This window comes from Lithobates pipiens, unplaced genomic scaffold, assembly GCF_037356315.1.
Source record: "Lithobates pipiens isolate NorthernLeopardFrog02 unplaced genomic scaffold, aLitPip1_a1.2 Scaffold_28, whole genome shotgun sequence".
Classification (NCBI taxonomy): Eukaryota; Metazoa; Chordata; class Amphibia; order Anura; family Ranidae; genus Lithobates; species Lithobates pipiens.
The window spans coordinates 142,259,337-142,278,260 of record NW_027507789.1 but is presented as its reverse complement, the minus strand read 5'-3'; the positions used below and the strand labels follow the sequence as shown (position 1 = coordinate 142,278,260).

Here is an 18,924-nt window from a genome sequence, read left to right as displayed (position 1 = left end):
AAGGGTGACAATGCTGCTCAATATCAAAACCAGGTAATGCATATTGTATATCGTATCCTATATACCAGGCATGTCCAAAGTCCAACCTGTGTTCCATTTTAATATGGCCCCACTGGTAATTTGGATATATCTCTTTTGTGGCCCCCAACAAATCCCCGAGCACTGCTCAGTACTAAGTATGAGCTCTGGCGTGTTCACAACTCCACATGCCTGAGCCCGCCGGGAAACTGACAGCGCGCAACGCTAATTACAGGCACTGAGACATTTCCCGATCTCTGCAGAGATTGGGAAGTGTCTCAGTGCCTGCGATTAGCACTGCGAGCTGTCAGCACTCCCAAGCTCATCCTTAGAATTGAGCAGCGCTTGGGGATTCGTTGGGGGCCACAAAAGAGATTATAATATAGATAGATAGATAGATCCAAATAGCATGCCCAAGCTCATCCTTAAATGACTCTTCCCCCACAGCAGTGTGCAGGCAAGTTTTTTATCAATTGAGATGAATACATTGTAAAATCTCAGTTAATGTCAGTTGGTCTTACTCAGTTAAAGATATATTTGGACACAGCGTGTATACTTGGTGTTATGTTCCTGTTCATATTTTTTTAACTTAAAAATTTACAGACAACCTTTATTACCAATAATATGTAATGTACTTTACAATGTTCCTGACATACATTTCAGCTTCCTGGAATTATTTTTTTCATCTGGCCTTCAGATATGAAAGGCAGAGGGATGTAACACATGTTAATATTTGTCATCTGTGTGTCGAAATGAAAAGTATGGCGTTTAACAATAAAATAGTTAATTTGCATTTAATGTTATTGGTTCAAAGAATATCAGGCAAAATGGTCGGACCTCACACATGTTCACTTCATCAAATCTGGCCCTCTTTGAAAAAAGTTTGGACACCCCTGCTATAGACACAAACTGTGCATCCACGCAAAATATAAAAACCCTCATAAAACACAAAACAAAAAGAAACATGGCTCCATATCCAAATAACCATTCCACAAAATGTTAGATATCAGCCAGTGAAAACTCTACTCTTCCAAAGATACAGTGCATTGAGTGAGCGTCGTCACCTTAGGACACAATCCCTGAAATTCATAAAGAATAGTATGGACATATTTTGCAAAAAGTGTCTCTCACGAGTTCTAAAAGTGGTGCAGAATCCACCAAATTCAGCGGCCTTACTAGAAGTTGTATTTGGCTCATGATGCACCACTTTCGGAAGGTGTGTGAAACGCTTTTTGCAAAATCAGTCTGAGCCTGAGAGTTTCTCTCTCTGTACACCAAAAAAGAATTGGTCTTAATTATCTCAACTTTCGCCGCATATGAACTGTTGGTATGTTATTTTGAATTTGGGCATTCATTGTCAATTTGGTGCATGAGTCACTATCAGGACCAAAAGAGTCGCAAATACTTCATGAATTTGGTGCAATACATTAACAAGAGAGATTAAATGGCAGAAAAGTGGTGCGGTGGCTTTATTGAATAGGCTCACCTTGTTAAAATATAGTTAAAAATAGACCTAAATAGCCTGAAAAATAGAAAGCTAATGCAGCCACCAAATTCAAGGACTAGTAAGCTTCAATATATAACAATTTGTGTGGGGTTCAAGTAGTCTGCATGTACACAGACAGTTGATAACAAGCAATGTCAATCAGTAACCTTTATAATCACTATTTTTAAACTCCAAATCGGACTTGCAGAAAAAAAAAAAAAAAGAAGAAGGTAATACTTACATTTCTTGCTGTCCGTCTTTAGTGTCTTCATGAGCTTTGATGGAAAAGCTACAACCAGAACCACCTACCTCTGCTTAAAGTGACATTACCCCTCCTGTCGGTATTCCCAAGTGTGGCTCGGGGTTAAATTGCAGTACCATTAGCAGTAACCCCTAGCCACACTCGGGATTGCATTGCAGAATCCTGGTACAGCATACTTACCTTGTCACCAGGATCCTGCAATGTCCCCCCCGCTGTGTCCTCCGTCTTATCATCCGCTTGATGCTCTGTGTGCCAGGCTCCATTCCCTGTGAGTGTCAACGCATGGGGGAGGAGCCCGGCAGCAAATTCAAAAAGTACAAAAAATATAGCACAGTACACTTTAATCTTATTCCGCGTACACACGATCGGATTTTCGGATCGGATTTTCCAATGGAGAAAACTTTTTTCGAACGCGGTGACGTACAACACTACGATGAGCTGAGAAAATGAAGTTCAATGCTTCCAAGCATGTGTCAAATTGTTTCCGAACATGCGTAGGAATGTTGTTCGTCACAATTGCTACAAAGGATCTGAATTTTTTCCATTGGAAAAATATAGAGAACCTGCTCTCAATCTTTTGCTGGCAGAAATTCTGCCAGCAAAAGTCCGAGGAAGCATGCACACGGTCGGAATTTCCGACCAAAAGCTCTCATCGGCATTTGCTGACTGGATTTCCGATTGTGTGTACAGGACTTTGCAAATTACATTACCGTTATCAAATAATTTTACATCCCCTTTGTCCCTAATGCTTTGTCCAGTGCCCTGCCTGCACTTTTATATTGTATATACCGTTCTTTCTGCTTGGAAACTTGAGATTGACCATGGCAATCAAAAAGTGACCCTTTACGTCAAAAGTGGTTTTACACCAACTTGATAACAGCGATAGTAAATTAGAACACTTGCAGAATTGAGCGATAGTGATTTGTGGGGGAAATTCATTTTTATTATTACTATATTATTATTTTTTTATAATTAGTGTTATTTTTTATATTATAATTTTTGATTTCCTGTTTCAAACTTTATCATACCCAGGATGTCTACTAGTCTCTTGTTTGGACAGATTTAAGTGTGTTATTACTAAGACTTACAGGCCTACAATATAAAACACCAAATTTCTATGCAAAAAAAAAAATGTACTGCTTTGAGATTCAAAAGTCTGACAATCATACCGCCAAGGAGCTTAAAGGCTTGTTGTTTTTTTTTGCTAACACACATACTTTACCTGCTTTGTGCAGTGGTTTTGCACAGAGCTGCCTGGATCCTCCTCTTCTCGGGTCCCCTGCAAGTGCTCCAGACCCCTCGCTACTGCCAAGTGCCCCCAGAGCAAACTGCTTGTTTTGGGGGCACCTGAGCAGGTGTGTTCCAAAGCCGCTGCTCTACGTGCCCATTCACACACAAAGCTGCTTGGCCCCACCTCTTCTCTCTCCTCATTGGCATACTGGCTTTGAAAAAAGGGTAAGAAAAAGTAAACTAATGCAGCCACCGCATCTAAGGATTGGTAAGCTGCAATATATACAATGTTTGTGTTTAATAATGCTTTCATTAATAAAAGTTAAATAAAAATGTGCACCCGGCTGTGAAGCTGCAAGCTGTCACCGCCCGGGTGCCAATACTTGTAATGTGGGCGCCGAGGAGACCGGGGGTGGATTGTAGGACAGGTGAGTGTGTGTTTATCAAAAGTCAGCAGCTACACTTTTTGTAGCTGCTGACTTTTAATAAACAGAAAAATAAGTGGAACTCCACTTTAGGTGAACAAGCTGAAGATATAAGCTTTTTTTTATTCAGTTTTCCCATCGTATTGTTCATGCAGGTTTATAGACAAACAATTCCTTTAGTCACAACAAAAATTACCTTGGTGTCGTTCCTGTAGGTGAAATCTTCAGTAACAACCTGATCAACAAGCACTTTCTTTGGAGGATTCATAATCCCATAAATTTGCACTGATTGCAACTTCAGGCCATCTGCTTGGCTGTTCAGTTGTATCACTTCACTTAGAAGGGCATTCTGTGGTAAGAAACAAACAGAAAACTGAGGCATGGAGAAGACAACAATAAAATGTATGTAACCCTAAATAATAAATACTCCCCTTTTGCCTACTGAATAAAAATGTGCAGGGATTTATTATATTGGTAAGAGTAATTGTTTCGCTTTCTTTTTCATGCCTTTTAATAGAGTGACCAGCAGCTCCCAATTCTGGAGGACATTAGTTTCCCTCTGCTTTTATTCAGTTCTTTGCATTCGATACTCCCGCCGGTTGACTGACAGGCTGCTGCTCTGACCATTTAGTGGATAAAAAAAAAGGGATTTCCTGTCAATGTAACTGCCTTTTTTGCTAGATAACTTGTCCAGTTACTGTTCGTTGAAAAACAGCTCTACTGACCGGTTCAACAGGCGAAAAACAAAACTGTCAGAAAAGGTGCATATCCATTTTCTGTGATGTTGAGATGTGCTGTCAGCCTATTCATTTTGCCTAACGCAGCACACGAAAATGTGCAGAAGAAATGCAATGCACTTAGTGGAAAAATGTAAACTTTGACTAATAACCAAGTGTTTTTACTGTGCAAAAAAAAAGGACATCTCAAAAATTATAATAAAACTGTGTAGGGACTTTCTAGGATAAAAATAATAATATGGGACAATGTGTTTTACTATGGATCATAGGTTTTGTGACCTATGAGTGGTACCTGTGTGCATCCTTGAAAAGCCTTGCCCACACTTCTCACATCTCAGTAAAATTTTAGCGCTGCTTACCATGGTATATCACTGTAATAAAATTAGCCCTTTAAACAGGCTGGAACTTTTCTTCAATGGTGGTAAATACCACTGATGTGTGGAGAAAAGAAATCATGAGAGCGCAGGCCTCTTTTGCTGGGTAACTTGACCTGTTACCGTTAGTAGTAAAATAACCAATCTACTGGCAGAATCAACAGGTGGGTGGACTGAAAAAAAAAAACTGCTGGGTAAATGTTAGTGACTCTCAGCATGATTCTTGAAATCGATAAAACTTAAATCTATGCAGCTTTAATATAAACTAAAATGTGCCTCCTGGAGAACAGATTTAAAAATGGCTTTGCGTAAAATTAACGATTATGTCTGAGCAGATAAACCTGTTTTAGGTCTATCTGCACCACTGATTTCAGAGTGAAATAGAAAAGGGACATGGGCTCTGACTAATCAAGAAAGATTGCAGCAGTTTTCAGCATAGAAAACTACTACAAACCCCCACCAGGTTAGGCTTGGTGTATGGGATGTGAGCCATCAGCAGACAGCTCACATTCTTCTCTCTGCTTGTGCATGGGTTACATATCACAAGCAGAGCCTTTGCTACACAGCCCTCCTCCTCTCTTCCTGATCTCCGTTGAGTGGGGAGGGTGCCAGGGCCGGATTAAGAGCATCAAGGGCTTGGTGCTCGGGATTTTGGTGGGCCTTAAGGGCTGTGCATCACTTAAGGCCCACATGGGCCCTGAGGTGAAAGGGTGCAGCAGTGCAGTTACCAATACCAAGCTTCCATTAGGACTGCTCTAGTGGTGTCCATTATTAATCCCACTACCGGTCCCAGGCGGTGCATGAGGAATGCAGGGCTGGTCAAGCATCAGCCCATTGCTTTTGTGTATGACCTGTTCTTTTTGGCCGGCTATGCCCAGGGATTTTTTTAAGAGAATAGGTGCAGGAACACTACTCCTTCCCATGGAGGAGCGCGCCAAGTCATAGGGTGGGTGTGGCCAAATTGTACAGTGGGAGGGTCTTAAAGGGGCAGTGTTAACCAGTAAAACCAGGAGTGCATAACACACAAGCACAGGGTTTAGGAGTGCATAATACATAGAGTGCTGTGTTCAGGAGTGCTTAATAGACAGAGTGCAGGGTTTAGAAGGGCATAATAGACAGAGTGCTGAGTTCAGGAGTGTGTAATACACAGAGGGTTGGGTTTACAAGACTGTAATACACAGAGTGCTGGGTTCAGGAGACTATAAAGGTAATACACGGAGTGAGATATGCACAGAATGCAGGGTTCAAGGGTTTGCTATGTAGAGAGGGCACTTCTGCCCCCACATCCAAAGCTCATTGCTGCCCTCTTCTCTCAGATTATTTTTGCAAACACCTCTTAACCCTTACTCCACAAGAGCTAAACTCTTTATGCAGCTGCTTCAGCTTTGACCCCTGCTCCCCCACTGCCCTTACCTGTACACAAACACCCCCCCCCTCCATCTGTTCATCTCTCAGAAACCGCCAATCTCAGTATCCCTTCCCATACAGTCCATTTGCAACTCTGCCTTTCCACCACTAGACAGCAGTAGCACCAGCAGGCATCAGCATCCAAGCACCAGACTATTTCTAAGCCATCACGGGATGCCCTTTCTGAAGCCTATAAACACATCCATGCCCTGGCAGCTGTCACTCCGTGTCCACCCTGAGTGTTGTGCACAGAGGTTCTGAGGGAACTGCCCAGAGAAGCGCATTGTCACTTGTAGCACAGAAGCCTGTGCATCCTGGGCCTATATTAAGGTCAGGGCCTGGAGCTGCAACTCCAATAGCACCTACTTTAATCTGGCCCTGGAAGGCAAGGACAGACAGAGAACCTTGAGCATGAATCACTAGCTGTTTTGTTCTGTATTGTATCTGTCAAATACATAGCATAGAACAGAACATAGAATTAGAAGAAGCATCTACTCCATTTTCCAAATTTAGCGATGTGGTGCAAGAATTATGCCCTAGCCCTCCCACAACAGTGAATGGGGACACAATTATGTCAATGCTCTCTCTCTTTAAAGATATTCAGTGGGTCACAGACAAGACCAGTGGCCAGGGGGATGCGCAGCATAGTGGGCACTGGTCTTGCAACATGGATGTCACCGAAAATGAAGCTTGATTCAAAAAATGAAACCTGGATTGCACAAAGATAACACAGTGGGGAAATAAACAACAAACATTTTACAACAAGGTATGAAAGCACCAGTAATTGACATGTAATAATATTTTTGCCTGGAGTTCAGTTTTAACTCATAGGTCACACAAATGGGACAATGAATAATGACAAGCTATTGCGTAATGTATTGGACAAGTCTTCATTAATTCCACAAGCATAGATGTGATTCGCCAAGACACACCTGATGGGAGTGTTTAAAGATGGGAAAGAGGCTCTTGGATCTGGGAAAGTGAGAATGAACATGCCAGCATGAAGCTCAATCTCCCTTCATCTCCCTGCCACCTCTTCTTACCCCCTGCTTCATTTTCCTAATATAGATATCCTTATTTGTAAATATCTCATTTCTTTTAGTTATTACTGAGAAAAGGCACAATAAATTGCTATAGCAAGGGCAGCACCAGCATGTGCTAATTATAAACATTTCATGCATGTGAGTAGCCTTAAAAGTGATGACAGAGTCCCTTTAATAGCATAACATCCCTGATATATTGCAAAATAAAAAAAAATCTTACATTTGTAGCAATAAACAGCACTTGGGTAAAATCTCTTCTCTCAAAGGTTGCTAAACTGTCTCCATCATCCCAGAATAAGTCTCCTCGTGCAAATCCTTCCATAGTAAGCGCCACCACTAGCATCAAACTATTCTTGCGTGTCTCCTGTGTGGTCAAACCTGGTAACTGTAGGAAAAAAGAACAAATAGATAATAAAACAAAATATACTAATATACACTTCCACTGCTTTTGTTACCATGACAAAGATTTACCAAACAAGGCTGCAATATTTAAAAAGCAATACATAACTGAACTACACATTTCATAACGATAATACTACAAACAAGAACAAATTAAATCAGTACAAAATAAGAACAGATGAATTTGCAGCTGTGTTGGACTCCGAATGCAAAATATTCCTTTATCATGACTAGCATAAAATATCTGGGAGAGAAGCCAACTAACACACTGTAGGCCATGGGTACTTTTGAAGTGCTAGGGCAGCTTAAGTTATTTGGTAACCAGCCAAGGGCCACAATGAACTATGGGATTTTACTGCCCCCCAAACCACAAATATAAAAGAGCCCTTATTGTCCTGAGCCCCCTATAAGGCTGCTTTCATACTGATGTGCTGCAGTTTATCTGCACCGCGGGTAGAATAGCGCACCTGCGGCTTTCTGGCAGGTTAGCTGTGCTTTGCCATAGATTTCTAATATATCTTGTGGGTGTGATGCACTTTCTGAAAGCGCACCAAAGCTCCTGCAATCAAGCATTTTGGTGCACTTTCAGAAAGCGCACCAAACCTATAGGATATAATAGTCTATGGCTCAGTGCAGCTAACCTGCAGGAAAGCCACAGTGGCCCTGCACTGCACCTGTGAATCAGTGTAATAGCAGCCTAATAACCCTTTTTTTGATAAGTGCTAATATGCCCATTGCAAAAGTTCAGTATAAGTGATGTTTAATAAAATGACCTTTCTTGATCATACATCACGGGACACAGGAGCTTCATTACATAGTGGGTTATATAGGCACCTCTGGTGATTGGACACTGGTTAACCCCAATTAAGGAGAATTCCTCCCCTATATAACCCCTCCCATATGGGAGGCACCTCAGTTTTTTCGCCAGTGTCTATGGTGGTTGGTCACGTAAAACTTTAGCTCTGTGCAGGTCCCTGCGGGGGCCTAAGGGCTACAACAAACCGGATCCATACCTCAGGCCGATATTTGACTCCCAAGATGGTATGGTACCCGGGCCTCGTCAGCCAAAGAAACGAGGTTTGGCCTGTAAGTCCTCTCCTATTGGAAGACTGGGCTCTGGGAAAACCAGACTTGGTGTACTGTATATACAGAGCGCACGAAAGTTTCTGGCAGAGTCTTTTACATGGTCCAGGTAGGAGGCTCTTCCGAGAAAGAGCCCCAGATAAACCTGAAGGTTGGCTAACACTGCCTGCCGTGATGGGTGAAGGCTGGAATTTGTCTGTTTCAGCAATTCCTGCGGCGAGGACAGGTAAGGGAAGTTAATCCTATATATCACGGTTCCTGGGAAGAATCAAGAGGGAAACAAAGTCGGTGTTTTTGGTAGCCCGGCTTGGCCCAGGCGACCTTGGTACGCAGAGATCATTAAGTTGGCAGTAGGCAGGCCATGGATCCTTCCTCTCCGGCCAGATCTGCTCTCACAGGGTCCAATTTACCATCCTGCTTTACACAGTCTGAATTTGACGGTTTGGCTGCTGAGACCCACATTCTGAGGGATCGTGGGCTTTTGGGGCCAGTCCTTTCTACTCTGGTCAATGCCAGAAGGCCGGCCTCCAGGCTTATTTACTACAAAATCTGGAAGGCATATGTTTCCTGGTGTGAACTCAGGGAATGTCATCCTAGAAAGTATGTCATTAGCAGGATCTTGGTCTTTCTCCAGTCAGGCCTAGAAATGAATTTGGTCGTAAACACTATCAAGGTGCAGATTTCGGCCTTGTCAGTGTTTTTTCAGAAGCCACTTGCATCACATTCCCTGGTGCGGGCTTTCATCCAGGGGGCCATGCGGATAAGACCGCCAGTCAAACCTCCAGTATGCCCATGGGATCTGAATTTGGTTCTCTCAGCTTTGCAGGGGCAACCATTTGAACCTTTGCATCTGGCTTCATTAGTTCTTTTGACTAAAAAATTGGTTTTCTTGGTAGCCATATCCACGGCTAGAAGAGTGTCAGAGCTAGCAGCTCTCTCCAGCAAGGAACCGTATATAATTATTCATAAGGACCGGGTGGTAATCCGTCCCAACAGGTCCTTTCTGCCTAAGGTGGTTTCGGGATTCCATTTGAATCAAGATGTAATCCTACCATCCTTTTTTCCAGACCCACAGTCCGCAGAAGAAGAATCTTTGCACACTTTGGATGTGGTAAGGGCAATCAGTATCTATCTTCAGGTAACTGCTCAGATAAGCAAAACTGATTGCTTATTTATCTTGCCGGAAGGCCCTGGGAAGGGCCAGGCGGCATCAAAATCCACTCTCTCAAGGTGGATTAGACAGATTATTTCTCAGGCCTATAGTGTTAAAGGGAAAATCCCTCCTTTTCAAGTGAAAGCGCACTCAACCAGGGCTGTAGGTGCTTCTTGGGCAGTGCATCACCAGGCCTCCCTGGCTCAGATCTGTAACTTGGTCATCAGTCCACACATTCACCCGATTCTATCAGGTGGATGTCAGAGGGCAAGAGGATATCGCCTTTGGGCGCAGTATACTGCAGGCTGCAGTTTAGGTCCTCCGGTCCATGGCGGTCTATAATTATGATCTGTGTCTCCCTCCCCTCAATCTGAGCATTGCTATGGGACATCCCACAATGTAATGAAGCTCCTGTGTCCCGTGATGTATGATCAAGAAAATAGGATTTTTATATACAGCTTACCTGTAAAATCCTTTTCTTCGAGAGTACATCACGGGACACAGGGCTCCCGCCCCTCTTAGGTTTCACGTGGTTTCCTATTGCTTGCTACAAAATTGAGGTGCCTCCCATATGGGAGGGGTTATATAGGGGATGAATTCTCCTTAATTGGGGGTTAACCAGTGTCCAATCACCAGAGGTGCCTATATAACCCACTATGTAATGAAGCTTCTGTGTCCCATGATGTACTCTCAAGAAAAGGATTTTACAGGTAAGCTGTATATAAAAATCCTATTTTTCCTCCTCCAGCTTCTGCTGGCATCACCCTCCAGGGTCCTAGAAAGGTCCCAAGCGAAGTGCATTTGGTATCACTCTGCCTGAGACAGGAGGAGACGATACAGAGGACACATCAGTTTATGCAGCGCCTGCTCCCTCCTGCTTCTTCTGCTGCTAACATTGGCTCCATGCACTCTGATGCTCTGGAATAGTGGGTTGTAAACTTCTTGATCCTGATTTGGGATTACCGACCCACCATCCCAGAGCATGGGTATGTGTTTCCCTGGTTTGAGGTCCACATCAGAGGGCTCCGCAGGTCACAGGTTGAGCATCCCTGCTCTAGGCAAAGTGACAGCAAAGTATAAAATATTGTCAATAGACCCTTGTATGAGGCAATCGCAGTAAAGGTAGCAACCATAGGTTCAGCACTAAACGGAGTATTCTGGATGCAGCATCGTGTGAGAACTGCTTTGCCACCTCAGTAGAAAGACAAATAAAGTGTTCCTAAACTTCAAGCAGCTCCTGGGCTTGAGTTCCTTCTACAGAATCCAAGAGCTCTCTAGTAATGAAACAGAACACAAGGTATCTGCATTGTAATAAAGGAGAATAGCCGTGACTATAAAGAACACGATTATCACTATACGAAGATCTGCTGGTGAAGATTCTTATTTTTCTGTGACATTGTTGGGAGTCTAGCTGCTGTGAAAAGGCAGAGCTAATGCAGCCTTGTGGATCACTACAACAGTGATCTATTTCTGCTGATAACAACACGTACCATTACAAGTAATTTGTTATTGACAGAGTGCATGAGGGGACTGGATCAAATAAAACTATCAATTGAAAATATCTTAATATTTTAATTAAATCTCCCCAATTATTCCAAAATCCCAACAAATATTTTAGATACCCCAAATGCATTTTCTTCTATGTGAGCATTAAATGCTTAATTCAGAATTTTAATGATCACAAATTTTGAAAATATTGTCCACTGGACATTTTTGGATCTTTGTGATAAAAATTTTTTTTTTGAATTAGCTTACTTTCTGTGGGCTACCCATGATTCTGGGATCATCCCTATGTGGCTGAACTGTATATGTGCCTGCCATTACCATATTTTTCTATATTCTGTAGGTTATGTTTCTTGGTCTTACCTGTAAAGGCAAAATGCAGCCCCCTCTAACATGAATGTTGATGGTTTCCATTGGTGCAGGAAGTGTGATCCACTGACCTTTACTTTGAAGCTGTAAACCCTATGAAATTGAAGAAAAAAAAAAATTATAATATATATATATATATTTGTATATGTTTATTGTCTGTTCTGCACTTCTATGAAATGGCAAAATAGTAAAGAAATGTTTATCATACCAAGGCTATTCCCTTCTCAAAAGTCAATGCCCAATTCAATCTGGCAGCATCCTTCTTAGCATCTGATTATCAGCAGTGAAAAGGAGGCCCCCTCCTCCTACTTCCTAATCACCTATACCCAGGGGCGGCCTGACAACTCACAGCAGGGCACATTATTGAGCACAGCATGATGCATCACAGGGGGCACAGGGAACATTAGGAGGTACACAGCAGGGCATGGGGCACCCAGTAGGCACACCATGGCGTACACAACAGGGCATATCAAGAGGTACACAGCAGGGCATGCAGCACATCACAGATCACATAGTAGGGCACATCATTGGAAATGTCACATTTGGCGGTACGCAGCAGGGCACATCACAGGGCATGGGGCACACAGTAGGGTACATCAGGGGGTACACAGCAAAGCACAGGGCACATCACAGGGCATGGGGCACACAGTAGGTAACAGCATGGGTCACGGGGGAAACATTAGGCGGTATACAGCAGGGCACATCACAGGTCATGGGGCACACAGTAGGGAACAGCATGGGTCACAGGGCACATCACAGGGCATGGGGCACACAGTAGGGGACATCAGGGAGTACACAGCACATCACAGGGCATGGGGCACACAGTAGAGCACATCACAGGGCACACAGTAGGTCACATCAGGTGGTACACAGCAGGGCATGGGGCACATAGCAGGGCAAAGGACACATCACAGCACATCTGGGGGGTACACAGCAGGGAACATCACAGGCCACGCGACACACAGTGGGGAAAAAAAGCAGGGCACAAACCAAAACACAGGGCACACAGCAGAGCACTGGGATCCTCTAGACAAGCAGTGTCTCTCAGGGCAGCCGTGGGGGGAAAAGGCACAGGGGGACACTGTAGGTGGGTGGAGGACACAGGGGGGCACCGTGGGTGGGGGACACAGGCGGACAATGTGGGGGGGTGGAGGACACAGGCGGACACTGTGGATGGGGGGTGGAGGACACAGGCGGACACTGTGGATGGGGGGTGGAGGACACAGGCGGACAATGTGGGGGGGTGGTGGAGGACACAGGCGGACACTGTCGGGGGGTGGAGGACACTGTGGCGTGGTGTAAGGCACAGGGGGACACCGTTGGAGGACACGGTGGGGGGGTGGAGGACCCTGTGGGTGGGTGGAGATATTTGGACATTGAATATTAAAGAACATTGAACTTTTATCCAAGCAGAGAAAATAAAATATTTTGAACAGAGGAGAGAGTGAAAAGGGGAGAGCGTAAAAAAAAATGTTCCTCTCTTTCTCGCTCTCTTCTGCCCCTTTTTTAAACTCTGAGAATGACTAGGAGAAAGGAGGGACATGGAGCTTTGACTGTCATGGGCCCCATGCAAGACGTAGGTGGGTCTTCCCAACAAACACAAGGCGGCAAGTCCGCAAAAGAGAAGACTGAAGAAGCTGCAGTGGTTAAACTTGCAAAGTTTGCTTTGATACCAAAAGATAATGAAAATTAAACCTTCCAGCAAGCTCCTAGTGAAGGATTGGAAGATCAATACACTGGAACAGACGCAAATAATCTCCTGAACCAAAGGGTATGCTATGTAGAAGAAATATTGACTAAGAGTGCATGGTAGTATGCTGATCAACAGATTAAAGGCTTACAAACATTGCCATCATTACCAGCAGCAGAACCCACATTATTAGATGTGCTCAATACAGTACATCAATCTAAAAACTCTAATGGTAATCTAACAAGAATTTATCTTTCTCCGCCAAGACGTACAGAAAATACGAGACTGTACATATAAATTGAAAGGCTGTGTCAGAGAGATAGAAAACACCATCAAGCTAATATGTGCAGACATTAAAGAGGTATTTAAAAAATCTGCTATTAATGCCCATAAATTAGGAGATCTGGAAAACTGTCTTCACTGTAATAGCATTAGCCCCAGGGGGCGCGTAGGAGAAAAATTCTGGGAGGGCGTCAATGTACGCCCTCCCAGAGTTATCGAGCCGTGCTGTAGCCGTCATATGGCTATAGCATGGTCGTTAAGTAGTTAAAGAATGCCTGCATTTTATCTCTGATAAATCTGACATTCCCTGCTTATTAGTAGGATACTTGAATCTTTATTTAGATCCCTCCTTAGATAAATATGGTACAGTTAGGGATAAGGCGACTACAGTTCATATTCCCTTTGCTGGTTTTGTTTGGGAGATTGGCTTTATGGATGTCTGAAGAATGTTACATCCTCATATATATATATATATATATATATATATATATATATATATATATTTTTTTTTTTTTTTTTATTAAATTCTACTGTAGAAGCCCAACAAAAATTGATACAAAAACAGGCTTGTGCAGACAGCTCTCGCTTTTTCTTCCAGCAACCTTATTTCGAGGAGGGGGAAAATATGGGTCATATTTTAGCCGCAATTACAAAAGGTCAAAAAACACTAGCCCATTTGGTATAATCAGGGCTGTCTTTAAGGTAGGGCAAAAGGGGCAGCTGCCCTGGGCACTGTCATTGTTGTGGGGCCCAAAGCAGCTGCCTCATACTTGCCAACTATCCCAGATGAAATTCCCTTATCCTTTGAAGTTTTAGTCCTGTGCTGTGTCCCAATATCTCAGTGTGAAATGCTGGTATTAATGCTGCCCAGCTCTGCCTTATTGTTGTGTACAGATGACTCACCTGCAGACCCGTGTTTACATGTATATAACTGGCATTCATATGTAAATAGCGGCGGCATTCATAAGTATATAGCTGCAGCTGGCGGTATTGATATGTAAATAAAGGCAGCATTCATATTTATTTATTAAAATGCTTAACCTACGCAGTCTTATCCGAAGGCCTCGATGCGCAAAAACAAAAGAACATTGACATTAAAAGACCTTAAGAAAACCAACAAACCACCATAGCAAGATACAGAATAAAAGCCAGGGAGTCTGTCCATCACACCCCAATTAAAAATTAGATGACTCCAAAAGCTTATACAAAAAGTATGGTTTTCAATTTCGTTTTCAAAATTTCAAAAAGTCATTCTCAAGTCTCAGTTTCAGAGGCAAGGAGTTCCAAAATACAGCTCCTTGTACTTCACTCGTTCTCCCACCACATGTTTTCTTTCTAAATTTTGGAATCTTCAGTATGGCCAAGTTTGACGATCTCAAGGATTAGGTAGGCAAATTTTTCCTTCAGATACTCTGGGCCATGTCCATGTAGAGCCTTATGGAGAAGAAATCCAGTTTTAAACAGAACCCGTTCTTTCACGGGCAGCCAATGCAGGGCTCTAAGGGATGGCGTGATGTGGTCACAGCGACCAACACTTGTCAATTACCTTGCTGCGGCATTCGGAATCAAACAGAGCTTGTAAATGGTACAAGCAGGCAAACCCAAATACAGGGCATTACAGTAGTCCAATCGACTGCTGATAATGGAATTGACCATGGCGATCTTATCAGAATCTGCGATATAGTGAAAAGTCAACCTCAGGAGTCTAAGGTAGAAGTGACATGAACTCACCACCTGATTTACCTGAGGGCGCAAGTTCAACCTAGAGTCAAAGATGACACCCAGGTCCCTGACCTGAGTGGCCAGAATCGTAAAAGGTTTGAAAGATTCCGGCCATAACGGAAACAAGTTGGAATACACCTGGTTACTAAAGATGATACATTCAGTTTTGGTGCCATTTAACTTTACATAATTGGCACCTATCCCGGACTGGATTTCTTCAGGCAGGAGGTCACCTGATTCTCCCCTTTCTTGGATAGTTTGAAGTAGGTCTGGGTGTCGTCAGCATAGACATGAATGGGAGATTGTGACAGCGAATGATGTACAGCAGCGGCCTCATATAGATGTTAAAAAGGATCGGAGATAAAGCCGATCCTTGTGGGACCCCACAAGACGGGACTATCGGAGGAATAAAATGGCCCCAACTTTACCCTCTGAACCCTGTCTCGCAGGAACGAGGCTACTCATGCCAGAGCTATACCATCGATTCCCACCACCATCTTCAACCTATCCACAAGTATAGAGTGGTCGATGGTATCAAAAGCTGCCGACAGATCCAGAAGTAACAAGGCCGAAGCTTAATTCTCATCCAAGGCCCAGAGCAAACCATCCTGGGCTTTTATCTGGGCTGTTTCCGAACCGCTCCCAGGACGAAATTCTGAATGAAAATTTTTTTTATTAGACTCCAGGTGAGGTTGAGGTTGCCATCCCACAGCACGCTCCATGATTTTTGCCAAAAACGGCAAGGTGGAAATAGGGCGATTGTTGCTCAACACTGTGCGCTCCACGTTAGCTTTCTTTAGCAGGGGTATAACCACCGCCTGCTTCAGAATACATGAAATGACACCGGTAGCAAAAGACATGCTGACAATGTCTGCAATAAAAGGTGCCAGAGCATCCGAGGAGTCCTTCACCAACTGCACAATGCAGGGAACAAGTGTGAGGACGAGGCTCTGAGAGAGACTTGTGAATGGTTTTAACATCTTCTGGAGTCATCGAATAAAATACCGAAAAGCAGGTACCTACATATGCTGGACATGTTTCTTCCACCTCCACATATGAAATGCTTTTTCTAATAATTTCAATTTTTTCTTTAAAATAAGAAGATAAAAGGTTGCACAATTCAGCAGAGTTTTTCTCTTCAGGTTGACCACACGTGGGATTAGCCAGTCGCCTGGCCACCCTGAAGAGCTCCGCCGATGAGTTAAGCGCATTTTTCATTTTGCTTGTAAAAAATTATTTCTTGGCACTTCTAATGCCTTCCTTATTTTTTTAATTAACCATATAATTTAGATGATTAATTTGGGGATTTTCTCCATGCTCTTTCAGCAGCCCTACATTGCCATTTTAATTCTCGTCTCTCCTGAGAGAACCAGAGCGGATTTTTCTCAGGTTCCCTTATGATGGAGACTTTTTTTAAAGGAGCTAGGAAATTAAGGGTTTTTATAATAGCAGTGTTGAAAAAATGTATTTTTTCAGCAACCAACTCAGATTTAAAAAAGCTTAGATTATCTATATTTTTAACAAAGTGTCTGCCAAAATCATCTGAAGACACTTTGGATATATTACGTATCATTTTTACAGGGATGTTTCTATTAGGAATACGAGGTTCCTTTTTATTAATTTTTACATCATGTGTAAACCAGATTAAATGATGGTCGCTCCAAATTATCTCACAGGATGGAAAAAAAACTTAAGTAGGAGCCCATCATATAAAACCCAATCCAGGGTGTGGCCTGCCGAATAAGTGGGACCACTAACACTCTGGATATACAGTGCCTTGCGAAAGTATTCGGCCCCCTTGAACTTTTCAACCTTTTGCCACATTTCAGGCTTCAAACATAAAGATATAACATTTTTATTTTTTGTGAAAAATCACCAACAAGTGGGACACAATTGTGAAGTGGAACACAATCTATTGGATTTTTTAACTAATAAAAAAATGAAAAGTGGGGCGTGCAAAATTATTCGGCCCACTTGCGTTAATACTTTGTAGAGCCACCTTTTGCTGCGATTACAGCTGCAAGTCGCTTGGGGTATGTCTCTATCAGTTTTGCACATCGAGAGACTGAAATTCTTGCCCATTCTTCCTTGCAAAACAGCTCGAGCTCAGTGAGGTTGGATGGAGAGCATTTGTGAACAGCAGTTTTCAGCTCTTTCCACAGATTCTCGATTGGATTCAGGTCTGGACTTTGACTTGGCCATTCTAACACCTGGATACGTTTATTTGTGAACCATTCCTTTGTAGATTTTGCTGTATGTTTGGGATCATTGTCTTGTTGGAAGATAAATCTCCATCCCAGTTTCAGGTCTTTTGCAGACTCCAACAGGTTTTTATCCAGAATGGTCCTGTATTTGGCTGCATCCATCTTCCCCTCAATTTTAACCATCTTCCCTGTCCCTGCTGAAGAAAAGCAGGCCCAAACCATGATGCTGCCACCACCATGTTTGACAGTGGGGATGGTGTGTTGAGGGTGATGAGCTGTGTTGCTTTTACGCCAAACATATCGTTTTGCATTGTGGGCAAAAAGTTCAATTTTGGTTTTATCTGACCAGAGCACCTTCTTCCACATGTTTGGTGTGTCTCCCAGGTGGCTTGTGGCAAACTTTAGACGAGACTTTTTATGGATATCTTTGAGAAATGGCTTTCTTCTTGCCACTCTTCCATAAAGGCCAGATTTGTGCAGTGTACGACTGATTGTTGTCCTATGGACAGACTCTCCCACCTCAGCTGTAGTTCTCTGCAGTTCATCCAGAGTGATCATGGGCCTCTTGGCTGCATCTCTGAGTCTTCTCCTTGTCTGAGCTGAAAGTTTAGAGGGACGGCCAGGTCTTGGTAGATTTGCAGTGGTCTGATACTCCTTCCATTTCAAAATGATCGCTTGCACAGTGCTCCTTGGGATGTTTAAAGCTTGGGAAATCTTTTTGTATCCAAATCCGGCTTTAAACTTCTCCACAACAGTATTACGGACCTGCCTGGTGTGTTCCTTGGTCTTCATGATGCTCTCTGCGCTTTCAACAGAACCCTGAGACTATCACAGAGCAGGTGCATTTATACAGAGACTTGATTACACACAGGTGGATTCTATTTATCACCATCAGTGATTTAGGACAACATTGGATCATTCAGAGATCCTCGCTGAACTTCTGGAGTGAGTTTGCTGCACTGAAAGTAAAGGGGGCGAATAATTTTGCACGCACCACTTTTCAGTTTTTTATTTGCTAAAAAAAGTTTAAAATATCCAATAGATTTCGTTCTACTTCACAATTGTGTCCCACTTGTTGGTGATTCTTCACAAAAAATTTAAATTTTATACCTTTATGTTTTGAAGCCTGAAATGTGGCAAAAGGTTGAAAAATTCAAGGGGGCCGAATACTTTCGCAAGGCACTGTACCCACATTTGCTGGAAAATGTATCAGCTGCTGGGCAACTAGATGATCAACATCATCTGCCCAACAGTTGAAATCTCCAAGCACAATGTTTTTATTATAACACAAGGACTGGTTAATGAGTACTTGGCACATTTCCTATAGGAAATCAGCTGTTTCACCAGGGGGGTGATAAATACTCATTAACCCCGTGGTTTCTTCAGGTCCTAGTTTGCATTGAAAAGAGGCAAATTCAAACGAAGAAACTGTTTCCTCTGGAACAAGCTCGCTACTACTCTATCATGATTTACGATGCTATAACCATTAGGGACTAGTTCATCCATTCAAAGGGGAGCGGCTGAGGAAAACCATGTT

The 18,924-nt window shown here is 43.0% G+C and overlaps 1 protein-coding gene across 1 annotated transcript in view; it reads right to left on the bottom strand.

Annotated features, from left to right (window-relative positions):
• Positions 1-18,924, bottom strand: part of GAA (alpha glucosidase) — a 215,772-nt gene that overhangs the window by 23,739 nt on the left and 173,109 nt on the right. The window contains exons 17-19 of the mRNA XM_077459632.1: positions 11,484-11,582; positions 7,203-7,367; positions 3,618-3,770 (exon numbers count right to left, since the gene is read on the bottom strand). Of these exons, the coding sequence (XP_077315758.1) occupies positions 3,618-3,770; positions 7,203-7,367; positions 11,484-11,582 (417 nt within the window). The remainder of the gene's footprint in view (positions 1-3,617; positions 3,771-7,202; positions 7,368-11,483; positions 11,583-18,924) is intronic.